This window comes from Triturus cristatus, chromosome 5_2 (assembly GCF_964204655.1).
Source record: "Triturus cristatus chromosome 5_2, aTriCri1.1, whole genome shotgun sequence".
NCBI classification, from domain to species: domain Eukaryota; kingdom Metazoa; phylum Chordata; class Amphibia; order Caudata; family Salamandridae; genus Triturus; species Triturus cristatus.
In genome coordinates, this window is record NC_140588.1 from 578,284,387 (window position 1) to 578,302,137 (window position 17,751).

At 43.4% G+C, this 17,751-nt stretch overlaps 1 protein-coding gene across 5 annotated transcripts in view; it reads left to right on the top strand.

Moving 5' to 3' along the window:
- LOC146829023 (uncharacterized) overlaps positions 1-17,751 on the top strand; it is a 308,530-nt gene that overhangs the window by 62,961 nt on the left and 227,818 nt on the right. For all 5 annotated transcript variants that reach the window (XM_085607655.1, XM_085607653.1, XM_085607656.1 and 2 more), the window contains exon 4: positions 1,978-2,085. In XM_085607655.1, the coding sequence (XP_085463781.1) occupies positions 1,978-2,085 (108 nt within the window). The remainder of the gene's footprint in view (positions 1-1,977; positions 2,086-17,751) is intronic.

Below are 17,751 nucleotides of genomic sequence, written 5' to 3' on the forward strand. Positions count from 1 at the left end.
AGCCTTGTCACCAGGACTTCATCGGGGCTAAGCTCACAGCAGTAAACTTTCCAGAATACCAGATAAAATGACAGAATTGTAGAATTCATCAATCCATTAGCGTCTCTTCCTTCAACCTTCTAAATGTGTAGCAATTTCTTTGTTACACGTTAGAGTACAGTCAGATTACATGTACTAGGTCCTGGGCTCGTCAGTCTCCCAGGCTAACAGTGAGCCACAAAGTACAGCACAGATCCATCTAATGTGTTGCTCGGTATTGCGAAGTGTGGTACACTAGCAGTGCTTCTGTAATAGAAGCACATGGAAGGCAGGGTATTTCCTTTCAAGCCTGATCTGTATGAGGCCGGATGACCTTACAACTCTAATCATTTCACCTAGTCCTGAGCTTCTTGGAGAATAGAAAAATTCTATTCTGTATTTTGATGTCAAAATACAGCTCTGAAAATAATGTGGCGATCTCGCTCACACTGTTAATATTACAATTCTAAATATTAATTATATCGCCTTAAATCTTATACACAGGCACTCTAAAGAGTTAGAAATGGGTGAAATACAATTATGCCTGGTTTGTGTGTATCATATGTATTACCACGAAATCTCTGCCACACATAACAGTAGTTCATTTGAAAGCCTGAGGCCAACTATCAAAGATTTTCAGCCACTCTGAGATTCGCTTTTAGTTTTAGGAAATGTGAAACCGTGTTTTCTAGAGTGTATTGTTTTTGTGTGTGTATATTGCTCTCTAGTGAACACTGTTGGTAAGGTAGCGTGGTACTTAAAAACTAATGCCAGGATTTTAAATGATTAAAGTGTACATGTGACCAGGGAATGAACCTCTCAAGACTGGAGCAGTGGTCTATCTTACAGAGTCCAAATATAAGTCAGACATCATCTTTCTGTAACTGCTGCAGGCAAATCAGTTTTGTTTTCTGTAAACCACCAAATATAGCTTTCCCATAACCAATATTTTTAGTGAGTGCCCCTGTCATTAATTTGTTGGCTTAACCGTGAAGTACAAATCTGTCTCTAACCTGTCACATAGTCTCAGTCTTTTCTTCATTATGCTTCAACTCACTGGCTTCCAGGCAACTAGTGATATGTTGGGAGCCATTCACTTTTAAGTAGATAACGATACCTTCACCATATGGAAGTAAGTTCATGCCTTCCAGATGGATAGGTTAGAATAGGGTGCATGATCTATATGCAAAATAAGTCGGAATTGTCTACACGTAGGAACACACAATGTATGGTTAACGGTGCATAGGTTGAAGGACCTAGCTGGACATATTGTAGCTTACACTCCAAGTAGTAGATGGCAATTGTAGAGCATAGACTGCTGCCCCAGCCCTGCATTGCAAATGTTTGACTGGTAATGGATGTATCTAATTGTTGAATGCTTCGGAGAGGTCCATAATTGCAAGAAAGGACACCTCTCATTAATCAGACATGAAAAATATCATACCGGACATGGGCATAGGTTATCTCTATGCTCCGGGGCTAAAACTAGACTGATCTGGTTAAGAGAAAATAGTAGATTCCTTTGTATAAGTATATAGCTGCAGACATTCAGGTTTTTCCGTAATTTTGATTCTTATCTCAACATAAATTCTGTCTCAGGAAATTGTCAAAAACCTCTTTGCTTGTAAACTGGCTCACTGATTAAACTTAACTCCTCTCTCTTTCCCCAAATTGAATTGTGTACTCTTCCAGATGAAGCTTGCCCAGTTGTGTCAGACATTCTTCCTAAGGAAGGAAGGTTACCCAAGCTATCACACAGACTTCTGCTATTCACTCACTATGTATTCTTTTTATACTGAGGATTAAGAAAGAACTGCAGTTTATCTTTAAACGAGAGAGTTTTCAAACTTTAGTTTCATATAATTGTTTTCTTTTTGTGACAACTAGATACGTTTCACACTACAGGGTTTCAGCTATGATGTTAGATAATGTTCTGCAGCTTTTATTGTCCATTTTCAGCTGATCCCGTTTTTAATCCTCATTCATCTTTATGGATTAAGGAGGTGGAAGACTCTGAAGTCTGTGATCATGATGACAATCAAGACAGCAGACGCAGGAGAAACACAAGTGAGCATTTACATTGTTTGAACCCGGATAGGTTGGATTTGACACTGGGTGATCTGAAGCAGTTAGAGACATGGTTTGAATATTTATATTATTTGTAGGAAGTATCTGAAATAGGTTCCTAATGCATATTGTGATGATTATTGAAGTCTGGAATGCTGTGCAATTCAATATCTTTTCTATGTGTCTTTGCCCACCCCTACCTTAATCACAGAAATCCTCATCTCCAAGGGACTTCCTGTTTGCCAAGAATTCAGAGAAATTGTACTGGGCACCCTTAAACAAATAGTTTGTTTAACTTTTTTTTTTTTTTTTAAACGGCGGGTTTCTGTTTTGCTCAGCTGTTGGAATGATAATCCTCTGCATATATTTTTTAAATCTGTACATCCAGCCCGTTCCTTATTTTCAGGCTAGCTTTGTTTTTTCATTCAGTGACAAATATGCATGTCCATGGAATGTGTGTTTGGAGCAGTTTATTAGGTCATGGGCAGCTGGCCTTTTACATGTACCCTAAGTGGGGAGACTCCCTACTGTATCCCTTCAGATAAAGATCTGTTAAGCCCCCCCATAACAGAATGTCCCTGCTTTCAGAGAATGTGTATGTGTTCATGCCTTTCACATGATTAGTGAATAGTGGTGTTGGAAAGTTCTTGCCTGGTTGTGGAAATCTTGCCCCGTCTTTAATCTGCTGTTGCTTGATATTTCACGCTCTACATTTCCCCCCCAACAGTAGCCAGTCAGTCATGAAAGCACACAAGGTGTCTCCATGATCACTTAACAGACTCCTGAGCTTTTCTGTGAGGTCAAGGGGCTCCCATCGATTCAACTGGGAGGGTAGCCCACAAGGAACGAATGGTGGTTGGTTGTGGGATCTATCAATCGGCAGTCAACAACCGATTAAATCAAAGTTACAGAGACCAGACTGAACCTGACAACATCAAACTTAAGACTCTTCTAGTGTAATATGCATGGCCTGAAGGTTCAACGACCCCGAAACATTGAGATATCTCCACACATTTTTGATCCTAACGCTTCAGGAAATGTGGGCATCAAAGCCAATATCAATCCAGGGCTTCACTCGCGCCCTGATTCCGGTCACCAGACACGGAAAATTTGGCCAGCGGAAAGGTGGTATAGGAATATATTTGTCAACAGACCTCAAGGCGAAGTGCCAGATTACAACAACAGAACACGGCAATCTTCAGATACTGCATCTAAAGCAAACTGGTTTTAAGGATCAGGCTATCACGCTAATAAACATCTATGTGAAACCAGCACGGAAAGACCGTGGAGAACTATTGAAATAGTTAATAGAACACATCACCAAACTTGAAGGATACCACCGAAGCTCTCCACTAATAGTGATAGGGGACTTCAACGTGAAGTTGCTAGGACTTTTCACCAGCAGCGAAGTCAATGAGGCCCAGGTACGGGAGTGAAGTATCCCCATCACACCCAATTTAATACAGGGAGAAAGGATCTGTAAACATATTCTCATTTTAGTGTGGCATGCATAATATTTTTCAGTATGCTGCTATCGGTGTTAGTGCAAATAGCACAGTGACAAACATACCATACAACAAAGAAGGGAAACACTCATGGGTAATGGCTGGCATTTAGATTTCACGCACTGTCGCAAAAGATAAAAACTCACCGAATTAGGGTAGCAATTCTGCCTCCTCGAGTGGGAGCAGAGATGAGGCTGATTTAGCGTGCTAGAATAAAAGTAAAGATAATCTGTGGTAATCCCATATTAGAGGTCTGCGGTCTGTTGGGGAGACCTGTAGACAAACCATGTAGTGGTACTTGCAGTGTCGTATTGAAGAATCCAAAGGACCACCTATCCTATCTCTGCTGCTTCAGGAGTGGAGAAAACTAAACTGGTCTGATCTGACTAATTCAGCAGTAATCCCAGAAATATCTGGCCAGGTCTGAGAGGATCCAGGATTTTGGGTCTCCTTGGTGCCTTATATATCTAACTGCTGCGATGTTATCCATCTTGAGAAGGACACAACATTGGATCTTGCCCTTGGTTCAACACTGTACCGCGAAGGTTCCTGCAAGCAGTCTAAGGCAATTGATCTTAAGCATTGGTCACTCTCCATCTGAAGAGAACTTTATACATCTGGGCCTCCAACTGCTTCTACCGGCGTCCGATTCTAAGACCAGATGTAGTTGTGAGCCAAATATCTTCCTCTCCTGGTTTCATGTTGGAAAGCCCCCAGACTTTATGCCTGGGTATGTGATTCCCTTCCAAACATGTGATGCCTTGAGGAGTTGTAGGGCCCTGTAATGAAGCTGGCACGGCAAAATTACCTAAATGGATGACGAAAGGAAGCCCACCATGCATGCGATCTGGCGTACCCATGTTCTTGGTTGTTGTGTGACTTGCGTAGTCCATGTTCATTTTCTGGGAAGGCAGACTTAAATTTGCCTGCATGCCGTCTATCATGAATGCCAGAAACATGAGACTCCCGGTCAAAAACAGGACCAATTTCCTTTTGTTGATGCCAAATACCAGCGTACCAGGAGATCTGACATTATCTGGAGTAGCTTTCCCTGGGACATTGTTCCATTAGTAGAATGTTGTTCTGTAACACTATCAAGCGAATGCCCCTGGACCTGAGGTGTTCCATCACCAGCTTCAGAATCTTGGTGAAGCACTGAGGACAGCCCGAATGGAAGGGGTGTGAATTTGAATGTCTGAGATCCCCTTTGAAATTTGAGGAATCTGCGATGCGGTGGGTAGATGGGGATTGCGAGGCAGGTGTCCTTTAGATCTAAGTGGACGAGCAAGTCGTTAGGCCTCAGAATGTCCCTTAAAAGATTAATCCCCTCCATCTTGAAGTGGTGGAACACCTGCCACTCATTGAACTCCCGTAGATTAATGACCAGGCACTGTTCCCCGACCCTCTTTTCCACCACAAACACATTACTTATTGTGAGAAAGTGGCTCTGTATATACTGTTCCTTAATAGGTACAGGGTGTACAGAGTCCACAGTCCCCCAGGGTGTGACAGAGGCTAAAGTTAGATATAACCTTACTCTCTAAAGTGGTAGCTTGGTCGAGCAGTAAGGCAGTATCAGAGGACAGTGTAAAGCATTTGTTGTACACACTCAGTCAGCAAATGGTCTCACACACTCAATAACTGAACTCTAGGCCAATGGTTTATATATAAAAAATATATGCTTTATTTTAGAACCAACACTTGGATTTAAAATATACTTTCTCAGAATGAGATGTTTCATATAAATACTTTTGCAATATGCAATTGACTTTTGTAAACAGTTACAAGTGGTTGCAATATCCAACTATTTTTAAACACAACAATGAGCTCAATGGAAAATTCAAGTTATTTGCAATAGATTACTTTTTGGATTACTTTTGGAATTCCAGGACTGGATCCTGGATTCAGTCCTGGGTCAGTACTCAGAATCAAGTGATGAAAGTCGACTTAATTACTGTAATGATTTTTAAACAATATTTAGCTATTTATAAAAGTTGACTTTCAGAAAATATTTCAAAGAAAACAGTCAATGATTCCCTATGGAAGAAAATTCAAGTTGCAGGTACAGTATGTTCTTGTTACTTTTGTAATCCTGTACTGGGTGCCTAGACTCAGTACTGGCACCTTTATCCAAAACAGGTAAGTAATTACGTTTTCAGATATTATACGATTTTTGAAGAATATTTAAAGATTGCAGAAATTGACACTTAGAAGAAATTTCACAGAAAATCAGTCAATGATTTCCTATGGAAGAAAATTGGGTTATGGGTAAGTACAGTTGTAAGTATTTTTCAGAGTCAGTGCTGGGCACCAAGATCCAGCACTGGGAGCTCACCTAAGAGCAGGTGAGTAATTTCGTTTTCGTTACTCGGCTGATTTTTGGTGAATATTTTAAGATTTGAAAAGTCCACACTTGGAAGAAATTTCAGGAAAAAGCCAGTCAATGTTACCCTATGAGGAAAATAGAGTTATCGGTTTAAGGGTAAATACTCGACTGGCAGAGTTGAGGTTCTGGGCAAAGACTCGGGGGGGGGGGATCCCCAGGTTCAGGTAGGTACAGTTGGTTCACCCCCAGCGACTCTAGGGCGGCCGGGTGCAGAGTGAGTTAGGCCCAATGTTATCCTATGAGGGATAGGGGGGGCCTTGGTTGGTGGCTGCTGACTGGCAAGCCACGCGGCTGTGGGAGCTGGGCTCCTGGTCACTTGCTCAGGGCAAGTGGGGAAGTAGGTAGGTGTAGAGGTTTCACTGCCAGGGCCACTCGGGCGGCTGAGTGCAGGGTGCTTTTGAGCAGCCAGGCGCTCAATTGATTTCAATGGGAAATCTCCGGTTTGGAAAAAGGCTGCAAGCTCGGGGACGAGGATTCTTCAGGTGCCACCACCACTTCGAGAGGTAAGTTGGGTAGTTGGAGGATAGGTAGGTACCCCGGGATTGGGCACAGGGGGCCGCGGGGCGCCGCGTGCAGGGGTGCCTTTTGGTATCGGGAAATCTTACCCTCTGTTGATCGCGGTTGGGGGGGGGCACCTTGTTCTGAGGCTGCAGGCTCCTTCAGGAGTGTGGACGGAGGTCCTTGGGTGTCGGACTCGGGGTCACAGTCGCCGTGGGGTCGTCCTCGTGGTCTTTGTCCACTCCGGCACTGGCCAGGCTTGGCTGGTGCCGAGTGTGCTGGGTTCGCGGTTCCGGGCTGCTGCTAGGGATTAGAGGTAGGTTTTGAGTAGAGCCTCTACTCATGGGAGTCCCAGGGGCTTAGAGCCAAAAGGTAGCCAGGTCCTCCGGGGTTTGTGAGGTTGCTGGCCACAAGAGATGCCGGGTTGGAGCAGGTTCGAGGGTCGACAGGCCGGTAGGGCTGGGGCCAAAGCAGTTGGTGTCTTCCTATTTTTTAGCAGCTGCAGGGCAGGTCTTCTTTCTTATTACTCTTCTTTGTAGTTTTGAATCTGGAATCTGGGGAAGGAAGGTTCAGGGTGCCCCTAAATACTAGATTTAGGGGCGTTACAGGTAGGTGAAGGGCAGGGACCAATGTGTCCCTGTCCTGGGGTGTACACCCCCCTATCCTGCCTCTCTCCTGTGGGAGGGGGCAGTAGCCTAGTCCTGATAGGGTAGGGCTCCCCATCTTCAAGATGATGAGAGCCCGGAGATGTGCTTCACCTCTCATCCCCCACCTGAGGGGTGGGGTTGGCAGGCTGGCACATCCCCTGTCCTTATTTGGGGTTTTCAGCCAAAGCTTCCCGCCAGAGTGGGGGGTTGCAGTGGCCTGTGGAAGCTCACAGAGGCGGCATGCCTTTGAAGCTTCCCCCTGCCCATCCTGGGGGAGGAGATTTAGCACCTTGCCCAGGATGTGCATTGTTGCAGGCCCAGGAGAGCAGGGGCTCTCCTACCGAGGGGTCCAGCAACATGTCTGCTGGGTGGCAGCCTCGGAGCAGACGTGGATTGTAGGTTAGGTTTAAGGGGGCACCTCCTAAGATGCCCTCTGGGGTGCTTGGTACATTAAATCCCACACTGGCATCAGTGTGGGTTTAATGTGCTGAGAAGTTTGATGCCAAACTTCTCAGTCTTTAGTGTTGCCATTATGGTGCTGTGGAGCTCATGTTTGACGAGCTCTCAGCACCATGTACTCTTAAATGGCAGCAAGGGCCTGGGCACTGTAGGGGCGCAGGGCTCCTGCTCCTGTGCCCACACCATTGGCATAAGGCACCCAGCTAGAGGGGTGGCTGATGTATGCCATGGCAGTGTAGGTGATGGGCATGGCACACTGGGATGTGTCATGTCGACTTTGTTTTTGTCTGCACCCAAACACTCAGCCTGCAAAGGGGGGGGGGGGGGTGTGTGTGTGTGTGTGTGGCCAGGGTTTGCCAATTTGGGTTTTGGGGAAGGAACATAGGCCCTGGGCACTTGATTGGCAGGAGTCCAGGGCACCCTCAGTCAAAGCACATTCAGCAAAAAGTGGGGGCATACCATGCAAGAAAGATGGCACTTTCTCACACTTATGAAACCCCTGGAATCTACCACTGTGGGAGCCATAGAGCCTTTTGTCAACTGGTCCACAATCCCTTCGTCTACAAGGGAGGGGTCTTGGGCTGACATGACAATAAGGATGCGACGGAAGGGCTGTGTTTGGGTAATCTGTAGATCTCGGTGTGAAAACCTGGCATTGTCCGCAGGGCATAGACATCCGAGGTACCCGCTCTTAAGCTGGAGAGAGAACTTGCCAACCTGCCCCCTAATCTTGATAGGGAAAAAGGGCGAACATTCATAGTTACTGTGAGAAGTTGGCCTGGTATATGCTGTCCACTAGTTATAGTGGGCACCTTGCACCAGTCCAAACAACCCCTTATTGATGATAGGTTAAAGACAACCTTTATTGAAAGCTATCCTAGTGGTAGCTATGGAGAGCAGCCTGCAGGCTAAGTCTTGAAATAATGTAAAGCAGTTTGTTTTACCAGTCTATGATCTCTTGAGTGGCTAAATGAAAGGAGACCACACAAGGTGTATATATATATAAAATATATGTATTTATTACTAAACACACTGCATCAAAACGGAGAAGAAATATCATTGCTGCGCTCCAGTTTACAGCGACTATATTTTGTTACAAAATATCCTGGCGTCAGGCAGAGCTCACGAATGTTGCTAAATTTCTTTGAACTTAATCGGCGGTCTCCGCTGTGGCGTGTTATACTTTGCTTGTGCTGGCCACAGAGTAGCGTTTTTCCTGGAAGAGGTGGTTCACGGAAGAAGAAGAGGACGCCACTTCCATCTTCTATAGCCACACGCAGCACCAGAAAAACTGGTCCTGAGCCCGATTTGAGCAATATGGAGCAAGAAAACGAGGAGATCGAAATGGCAGAGCCAACACCACTGATCCCTGGCAAATCTTCCATCAAACAGGGTAAGAATTCTAATAAGGGGGCTGCTGCTAAAACCAATGAAATAATCGGCATAAAAAGCTCTGCATTACAAACTTTGCCAGACTTATTTGAAAAACATGCTGCAAAAAAGAAAATAAATGACAAAGCTAACCAAAGTATTGATATAACCGCAGGACAGTCTGTCAATCAGTTATTCATAAGTGGTGATAATCAGAATGACTCTAATAATCCCTCTATTTTGACACCCATTTTAATTTCGACCGATTCGTTGAAGAAGGGGGTTATGGGACTTGCAGTTCCGGATGGAGCTATCACCGATAGAGTATGCTCTCTTCCATCACCGGTATTATTACCAAATGAAGCATCAAGTGTAAAAGAAACCAATGGGCATCAACATAATCAAGAGCTCCCTGAAAATTTCTACTCACTATCAGAACTCTCATCCGATGAAGCAACTGGTCTTAATAAAGAATGGGCAGATTCTAGTGGTGAAAGCTTATCTTTTGAGGGTGAGGTTAGTATGAGTCCTGATAACACTAATGTGGGAACCATTATCAAAAAGAAGCTGAGGAAGAAGGGATCTTCTCGTACAACAAGCCAAGAGATTGCTTCTAATTCCTTATCCTCTAACTCAATAACCACCGCTTCTGTTGCCGATAATATTCCGGGGCCCAGTCATATTGCTACACTCGATCCCAGCTTACAGCAAGTGAATAACGAAGAGATCACGCTGAAAACAATTTTTGATACTATGATGTGTCACAGAGCAGAGAGCAAGGCTGAGAACCAACGTATGCAAATGACATGTGCTAAAGTCAAAAATGCAGTACGACGTGCAATTAAACTATGCTCAGAGACTGCTGACAGGGTCACTGAAGCCGAGGCTAGGATATCTGTATTAGAAGAAGAATGTTTGGCTCAAAGACAAGAAGTGGGAGATTTCAAAGCACAAAAGGATGACCTATCCGACAAACTAGCCAGTTTGGAAAATCAGGCCCGTAGAAGCAATTTGCGTTTTTTGGGGATCCCTGAAAATAAAGAAGGAGGGGACTCGAGGAAGTTTATTATTAACTTATTAAAAGATGCTTTTCCTGACATCACTGATTGGGATTGGGCTCGGGAAATACAACGAGCACATAGATTCCCTTTTACAACAAGGAAACCACGACAAGGTCAAGAAAATTATCCTAGGGCCATTCTGGTGTCATTTAATAATTTTCTTGCTCGCGAAGTGATATTCGCAAATGCTAGACCAGACAAGAAAGTGGATGGTCCAGGGTTTCAGTTTTTTGTGCGACCAGACTACTGCCAAGCTACTGTGGCTCAACGATGGCAACTGAAGCAACTAATTCCTGATTTTCAGAAAAAAGAAGTAGCAGTATTCCTTCAAGGCCCTGCAAAATTAAAGACTATATACAAGGGTCAGACAAAATACTTTATTTCTACAATCAAAGCTAAGGAGTATCTGGAATCTCTCTGAACAAACAAAAAGATCTTTGATGTATAGCATGATAAATACAGAAATGGAGCGTAATAATTATACTGTACTGTATAATTATCTGAATGCAGGGCTATTATGCTTCTCCATCGTTATATTTTCCCTCCTTCTTTTCTGATTTTTCTTCTTTTGTTTTTTTTTCTCTTAAGGACGCCATGGGTCGGGGACACGGCATCCATTCGCTTCAGGAACTGATAGCTCCTGTGCCTCATACATTGGGGAGGGTGGGGGGAGGGGTTCTGGGAATAAGGGTAGGGGTGGGTAAGGGCAAGGGTTGGTGGTGGGGGTGTAAGGCAGAGGTGTTCAGCACAGGGATGATTATAAGGCATTTAAGTGATAACACTGAAGAGCAAATACGTCTGATGACGGTCGATAATCTGTTTCTATTATTTTGGAAATGTATAAAAAGGTGAAAATATGTACTATTAATATTAACGGTCTCAATGATCTAAAGAAGATTGCTATGTTCCGAACAATGCTTCAAGGGCTGAATATCGATCTCCTATGCTTACAGGAAACTCATATTTCATGGGATAAACGTTGTCTTTTGAATAATTTGGGATTGGAAGTTTTGATTACATCTAAGCAAATGGGTACCAAAAGAGGTGTTGCAATTTGCATGCGAAAGGGAATAGGGAAATGTGTAAAAACTCTTTCCGATAAATGGGGTAGATGGGGACTGGTCGAGCTAAAAATTGGAAATTGCAAATTTACTTTATGTTGTATTTATGGTCCCAATCTGGATGATGCCGAATTATTTAATATTATGAATGCAGAATTATCCACTTGGGCACAACCGACCATAGTTTGTGGAGACTTAAACATACACATGTCAGCCGACTGGGATATTAAATTAGAGAAGAGATACATGGGCCGAAAGGTCAAAACTTATAAAGCACTTAGAGACCTGGTACTAAGTAATGGGTTAACTGATGTCTGGAACAAATTTCATTACAATGACCCCGGATATACTTTTTTCTCTACTCCTCACCAAAAATTTGTCCGTTTAGATTATTTTTTTGTATCATCATTTTTTTTGGAGAAAATTCGCATCGAGATACTACCACAAGTCATTTCAGATCATAATCCTATAATTGCTGAGATGCAATTTCCTACCGACCGCATAAATTCTATCAGATCTTGGTCATTTCAAAGAAATTTACTACTAGATGAAGAATACCTTCAATTTATGGTTAATATCATTAAAGATTACTTTTTGATAAACAACGATACTGCCTCCCCGCAAGTAGTCTGGGACTCTTTCAAATCTATTATACGTGGCGAGACAATCAGTTTTGCAAATTATAAGAGGAAAAAAAACCAAGCAGATTTTAGGGACAGGTTAAATAAGATAAGGCGGTTGGAGATGGAATTATCTACCGCATGCAAAAATAATGCTAATATAGAGGATGTACAAACTCGCTTAACTATTGAACGTTCAGGTCTTCGTACACATATTGCCGAAGAAGTAGCTGCAAAATTCAAACAATATAAAACGGAACGTTACGAACTTAGTGAACGTACGGGAAAAATTTTAGCTCAGCGTTTACGACAAAAATCTTCTTTTAATGAAATACATTGTGTCAAAGACACAAATGGGGTCCTTCACGAAAGCAGGGAAGGAATATTAGAGGCATTTCAGGGCTTCTATAAGATGTTGTATAACGATTTTAACAATGAAACTGATAAGACCCTTGACCCCAAAGGTTATTTACAAAATATTAACCAACTTTCTCTGTGCATAGAAGATACAGATTTATTTTCTAGATTAATAAGCTGGGAAGAGATTGAAAGGGCTATTATGAGTCTCGCAGCTGGTAAAGCTATGGGGCCCGATCAGATTCCTCTGGAATTTTATCGGACATTTAGACTCTTGCTGAAACCAGAGTTGCTTAAAATCTTTAATGCAGCATTTCAAGAGGAAGCTCCTGATTCCTGGTCTACAGCTACTATAGTTGTTTTTGTTAAAAAGAATAAGGACCCAAAGGAATTAGGCTCGTACCGTCCTATCTCTTTGATTACAGCCGATAGCAAGCTTTTTTCTAAAATTCTTGCAAATAGACTAAACGAAGTTATGCCGGGCCTGGTTTCTAATATCCAACACGGGTTTATTAAACACAGGGACACTACAGATCACGTTAAACGTGTTATCGCAATGCTTGATTGGGCCCAAGCAAAGGAATCCCCAGTCGGAGTTATCTTACTCGATGCTGAAAAAGCGTTTGATAGAGTAGACTGGGGGTTCCTTTGGTCCGTACTAAAATGGAAGGGTTTCCCACCACAATTTATTAAAGCTATACAGTTACTTTATTCTAATGCAAAGGGTGTAATAAGACTAGGCACGGATATATCTAGTCCATTTTCAATTACTAGGGGGACCAGACAAGGGTGCCCCTGCTCTCCACTTTTATTTGCACTTTATCTAGAACCCTATCTGAATAGATTAATTATAGAACCCGGTATTCCACCTGTACGACTCCAGGAGATAGACCATAAAGTCCTAGCATATGCAGACGATGTGGCTATTGTAACTTCTGATTCTCCTTCTGCCTTACCCAAAATAATAGAAATTGCCAGTGAATTTGGTAAATTTTCTGGATACAAACTAAATATTTCGAAAACCCAAATTATACATTCTAAAACCGGTATACCCACTGATATTGCTCTAAATGATACTGCTACATACCTTGGTGTAACTATATCATCTAAAATAGATGATATAGTTGGATTAAATCTGGATCCTTTATTCACATCCACTAATAGAACTTTAGAAAGGATAAATAATTTACATTTATCTCTATTTGGACGGACCAATGTCATTAAGATGCTGATTTTTCCAAAATTTCTCTATTTTTTTCGTACTATTCCATTATTTTTTTCTATGTCCCTCTTTAACAAAATAGATAGGATGCTGTCCAGATTTTTATGGGGTTATCGCCGTTCAAGAAGATCCTTAAAATGGTGTATTTTACCGCCAGAGCGTGGTGGGTTAGGATTCCCGAACTTTAGAATGTATTATTGGGCTATAACTCTTAAAAATATAAAGGTTCTATTATTTCATGATCATATTAACGAAACTTTTATGTCACCATCTATTTTTGAGATGCTTATGGGTGCTCACGTGCGTCAATGTTTATTGATATTCATGGAGCCAAGCTATTACAAAAAAACAAGATTTAAGGTTCTTCTTTCTGCTTTTTTGGTGTGGAGACAAATTAACAAAACCTTACGGCTAACTCCAAAATATAATTTTTATACACCCATCTGTTGCAATCTCTCATTACTTGGTATTCCTCAAGACATTCCTATGAATCGATTCCGTCTGGGACAGATTCATTCAATTGGGCAATTGTATCAAAATGGGGCTTTAATGTCTTTTTCCAACCTTCAAGATATATTTGGTCTCTCCAGAAACGAATTTTTTAAATATTTACAAATTCGCAGCTTTTTGGAAAAAAAACACCTCTCATATACCAACGCGATGGAGACCAATATAGTCATGGAAAATGTTAGGAGGAATAGTCGTATTGGCATAATCTACCAATCAATGGTCAATAGGTTGCATGATGATCTTGATTTGCAAACCCAGAAATGGGAAAAGATACTGTGTACAGACGGAATAGATCTTGCAAGGGCATTTGAGATTAGCAATAAAACATTAGTTAACAGCTCTCTTAAAAGTCAACACTACATGGCATCTTTAGATCTTTATTATACACCGGCAAAACTGGCCAAATGGAAAGCTACGAAAGGTATTAATTGTAGCCGCTGTGGAACTTTAGCAGCTGACTCTTGCCATATGTTCTTTAGCTGTTCTGAATTAACTGTATATATCAACAGGATAGAAAAGTTTTTGACCAATCTGCTTAATGTTAATATTAAACTATGTCCATCTGTGATTATTTTTGGCTTATATGCTCCATCTGAGAGCTTATCCGTTGATCAAGAACATTTTCTTTTTATTGGAATGTCTATTTATCGTTCTTGTATTACTTCAAGATGGCTAGATTCTGATCCCCCATCATTTGAGCAATGGCTGGGAAAACTGTTAAATGTTTATAGAATGGATAAAGCAGTGTACAATTTGAAAGGACACAGAAAGAAGACATTTGCTAGGAAACTTTGGTCTCCTATTGAAAACTGGATTTAATCTAATGTATTAATAATTGTGCGATCGATTGTCATTGTCTAAAATGTTTTTTTTTTTTTTTTAATCCTTGTATTTTGTATGCCTCTGCCACTGAAAATAATAAAAAAAAAAAAAAAAAAAAATATTACTAAACACACCCCTCTAGTCTCTTTATGAGGCAAGAGGGAAAAGCACATAAGTTAGACTTAAAATAACACAGTAAATGAGCACAATATACATTAGGCCCTAGGGGCGAGCCAAACCATATACTAAGAAAGTGGTATAAGAACCACGACTTAACTAGACACAATGCCTAGAGCCTGTAGAATCGCTGGGACCCCAAGGAACCATCCAAGGTAGTGACACAGGGCACCCACGGAGACCGTGTGCAGTGTGAGAACACAGCCGCGAGCTCCCGTTAGCTTCTATGGGGAAAGTCGCAGTTAGATTTTTAAAGTTAAAGGACACTTAGAAATAGCCTAGGACCAAACCCTCTTGGACTTAGACAGTTCTAGGGTCAACACCCGCGGGAGCACTCTAGTTAACTCACCCAGGGAAGCCGGGTGCTTAGTGTCAAATGGTGTTGGGTCGCGCCTTTGTTTTCAATTGCAGCTTGCGAAGAAGTGCTGCTGCCGGGAAGGTGCGAAGTGTCCGAAGAGGTCCAAGCCTGGATCGAAGATGTGAAGAACCTGAAAGCAGAGGTGACAGAGTCTGGGTCACTTGCCAGGGGCACGATAGACGAATGCTCACCGATGTCGGGTGTTTCAGGTGAAAGAGGTGTCGAGGACGACCAGGAGCTGGATTTGAGCCCGGATTGGACACAACCAGTATTGGCAACAGCAACCCACGCGTAAAGGAGAAAGATGCTTCGGTGTGGACCAGCAAGGTCCTGGGGACTCCCCAAGCGATGGAGAGTCAAGGCACGTATGGAGCAACCAGGGAAGCCCAATTGTAGTAAGAGTTGCCTTCACAGGGACCCACCATTCGACTGACCTGGGCTCGCGAAGGTACCTCAAGCGGGAATGCAAAGAGCGGGCTCACAGAACACTTGTGGAGTGTAGGCCCACAGTCTTCGATGCAAAAGGTGCTCGGGGTCTGGGCTACAAGTAACCCAATGCACAGCCTCGAGAGTCGTCGGGAAGCGGATGCACTTGCAAGTGTGCACGGTGTCCAGGGGTTTCGGTTCCGCGGTACCCACAAGGGCTACGGATCTCAGCTTTGCTGGGGACTCAGTTCGGCCTCTGGGAAGTCTGGAAATCCACCTCTGGTGTTGCAAAGTCTTTGGCGTCCTGCGGAGATGCAGACCAGACAGATGTGTCTTTGGTGCCTGCCAAGCAGGGGAGTAACTCCTTTACCCCAAGGGAGATTCTTCGCTCATCTGGCGTTGAACAGATCGTCGAAGGTCCAGGATTCAGTTGCAGAGTTTCGTCCAGGAATATCTAAAGTTCTGGTTACAGTGGTTCCCTCTTTATACCCAAGGATGGGGTTGGACTAACTCAAGGGACCCACCTATGGGAGGGTTTGGAAAGAGGGGTGGCTACACCCATTTCCTTTGTCCAGTTTCGTGCCAGAGCAGAGGCTGGTAGCCCTTGCAACCTGTTTGAGCTGAACTATGCACAGGGACACCAAATGTGCCCCCAGTGCAGGACTGCAAAGCACTCTTGAGTGCACCCACCCAGCCCCAATACATTAAAGCCCGTCTGGGAGGTGGTAACACCTCCCTGTGACAGGAAACCTATTGTCCAGGCCTCCCCTGCTGGAGTTTTGGTCAGCAGCAGGAGGCCATACTAGTGTCTATGGCTGCAGAATCCATTTTGTGATGCCAGGGCTCTTTTAAGCTGGTACCGGGTATACCGGTGCTGTCATGTCTCTCCCTCTAGAAGGGTGGGATACTACTCCCACACCAGTTACTGGTGTGAGGGTATGATTCCAAGGTGTTTGACATCAAACACAACATGTTTCCGTGCAGCCAGTCCAAAGTTAGCATTTACCGTTTAGTTATAATGCACGGAAGAGTATATGGTCAGGCTGCATCACAGACAACCCCGGAGAAGAGATTCTGAAGGCACAGAGGGGCTCTGCTTATGCTGGGGCACCCTCTCACACAAAACCAAGCACCCTGCCTTCAGGATTGATAAGGCCTGCCATAGGGGTGACTTATAGGTTTATATGTGCAGTGATAGGTGAGATATAGTGAACCTATATCTCAGTAAGGGTGCATGCACCACCTTACCCAGGCTGCAGTAGCAGACATGTGGTGTCATTTTGGAGGGCTTTCCAGGGGTGGCATAATACATGCTGCAGCCCCTGGTAGGCCTCTGGGGTACCTATGTCCTTGGTACATAGTATAACATTTTCTAGGGACTTATAAGGGCACCTCAGAATCCAGTCTGTTGTGCACCTAAGGTATTAGGAATCCATTTAGAGAGGAAAAGCTGGGCCCCAGCCAGCCTAAAGTCGAAAAACAGTGTTACTGCTGCAAAAAGTGGGGGTAACCATAAGAAGCAGATCCTACTCTCCTGCATTTGAGTTCTTTAGTGTCTGGTGCCTCCAAAGGAGCCCCTGGAGCTCCAGTGGTGTGTGTAGCTTCTACGGGAGAAGAAAAATCAAAAATCTAGCTTGATGTTGCCATTGGCCATGCCTGGATCTTTGACCTCTGGAAGGGACTTGGATGTGGAATCGGCAGACTAAGTGTCCTTTGCCCTGAGCAGCTCTGGAGAAAACCTTTGAGGTGAATATTTGTTTAATAAAAGCCTGCTCCTTATTCAAGGAGGTGAACAAACTTGCCAATCTCCTTAAAATGAACTCCAAAAAGACCCCCTTGGGCAATGGGACCTGCTTCAGAGGTTGCAGCGTCCCCTAGCTTAGGATCCAGCATGAGCAAATTGGACGTTAGCCTCTGTAAAAATGACACCATTTGCATTACCCAAAAAAATAACAATACACTGTGCCCAACCAGCGAGGACTTCCATGGAAATTAAGCACCCTGATTCTTTGGCCTCCTTGGCCATAACTAAGGACTTTGTGAGCTAGACGATTATGTCCCAGAGTTTACCCTGACGAGCGCCGGGAGTGGTCAGTCCTCATTTTGTGATTTGCGGACATACTTGACCACGTAAGTGGCCATTCTTGCTTCTATTTTGGGGTAAGGGCCACTTCACCATCCAAAGA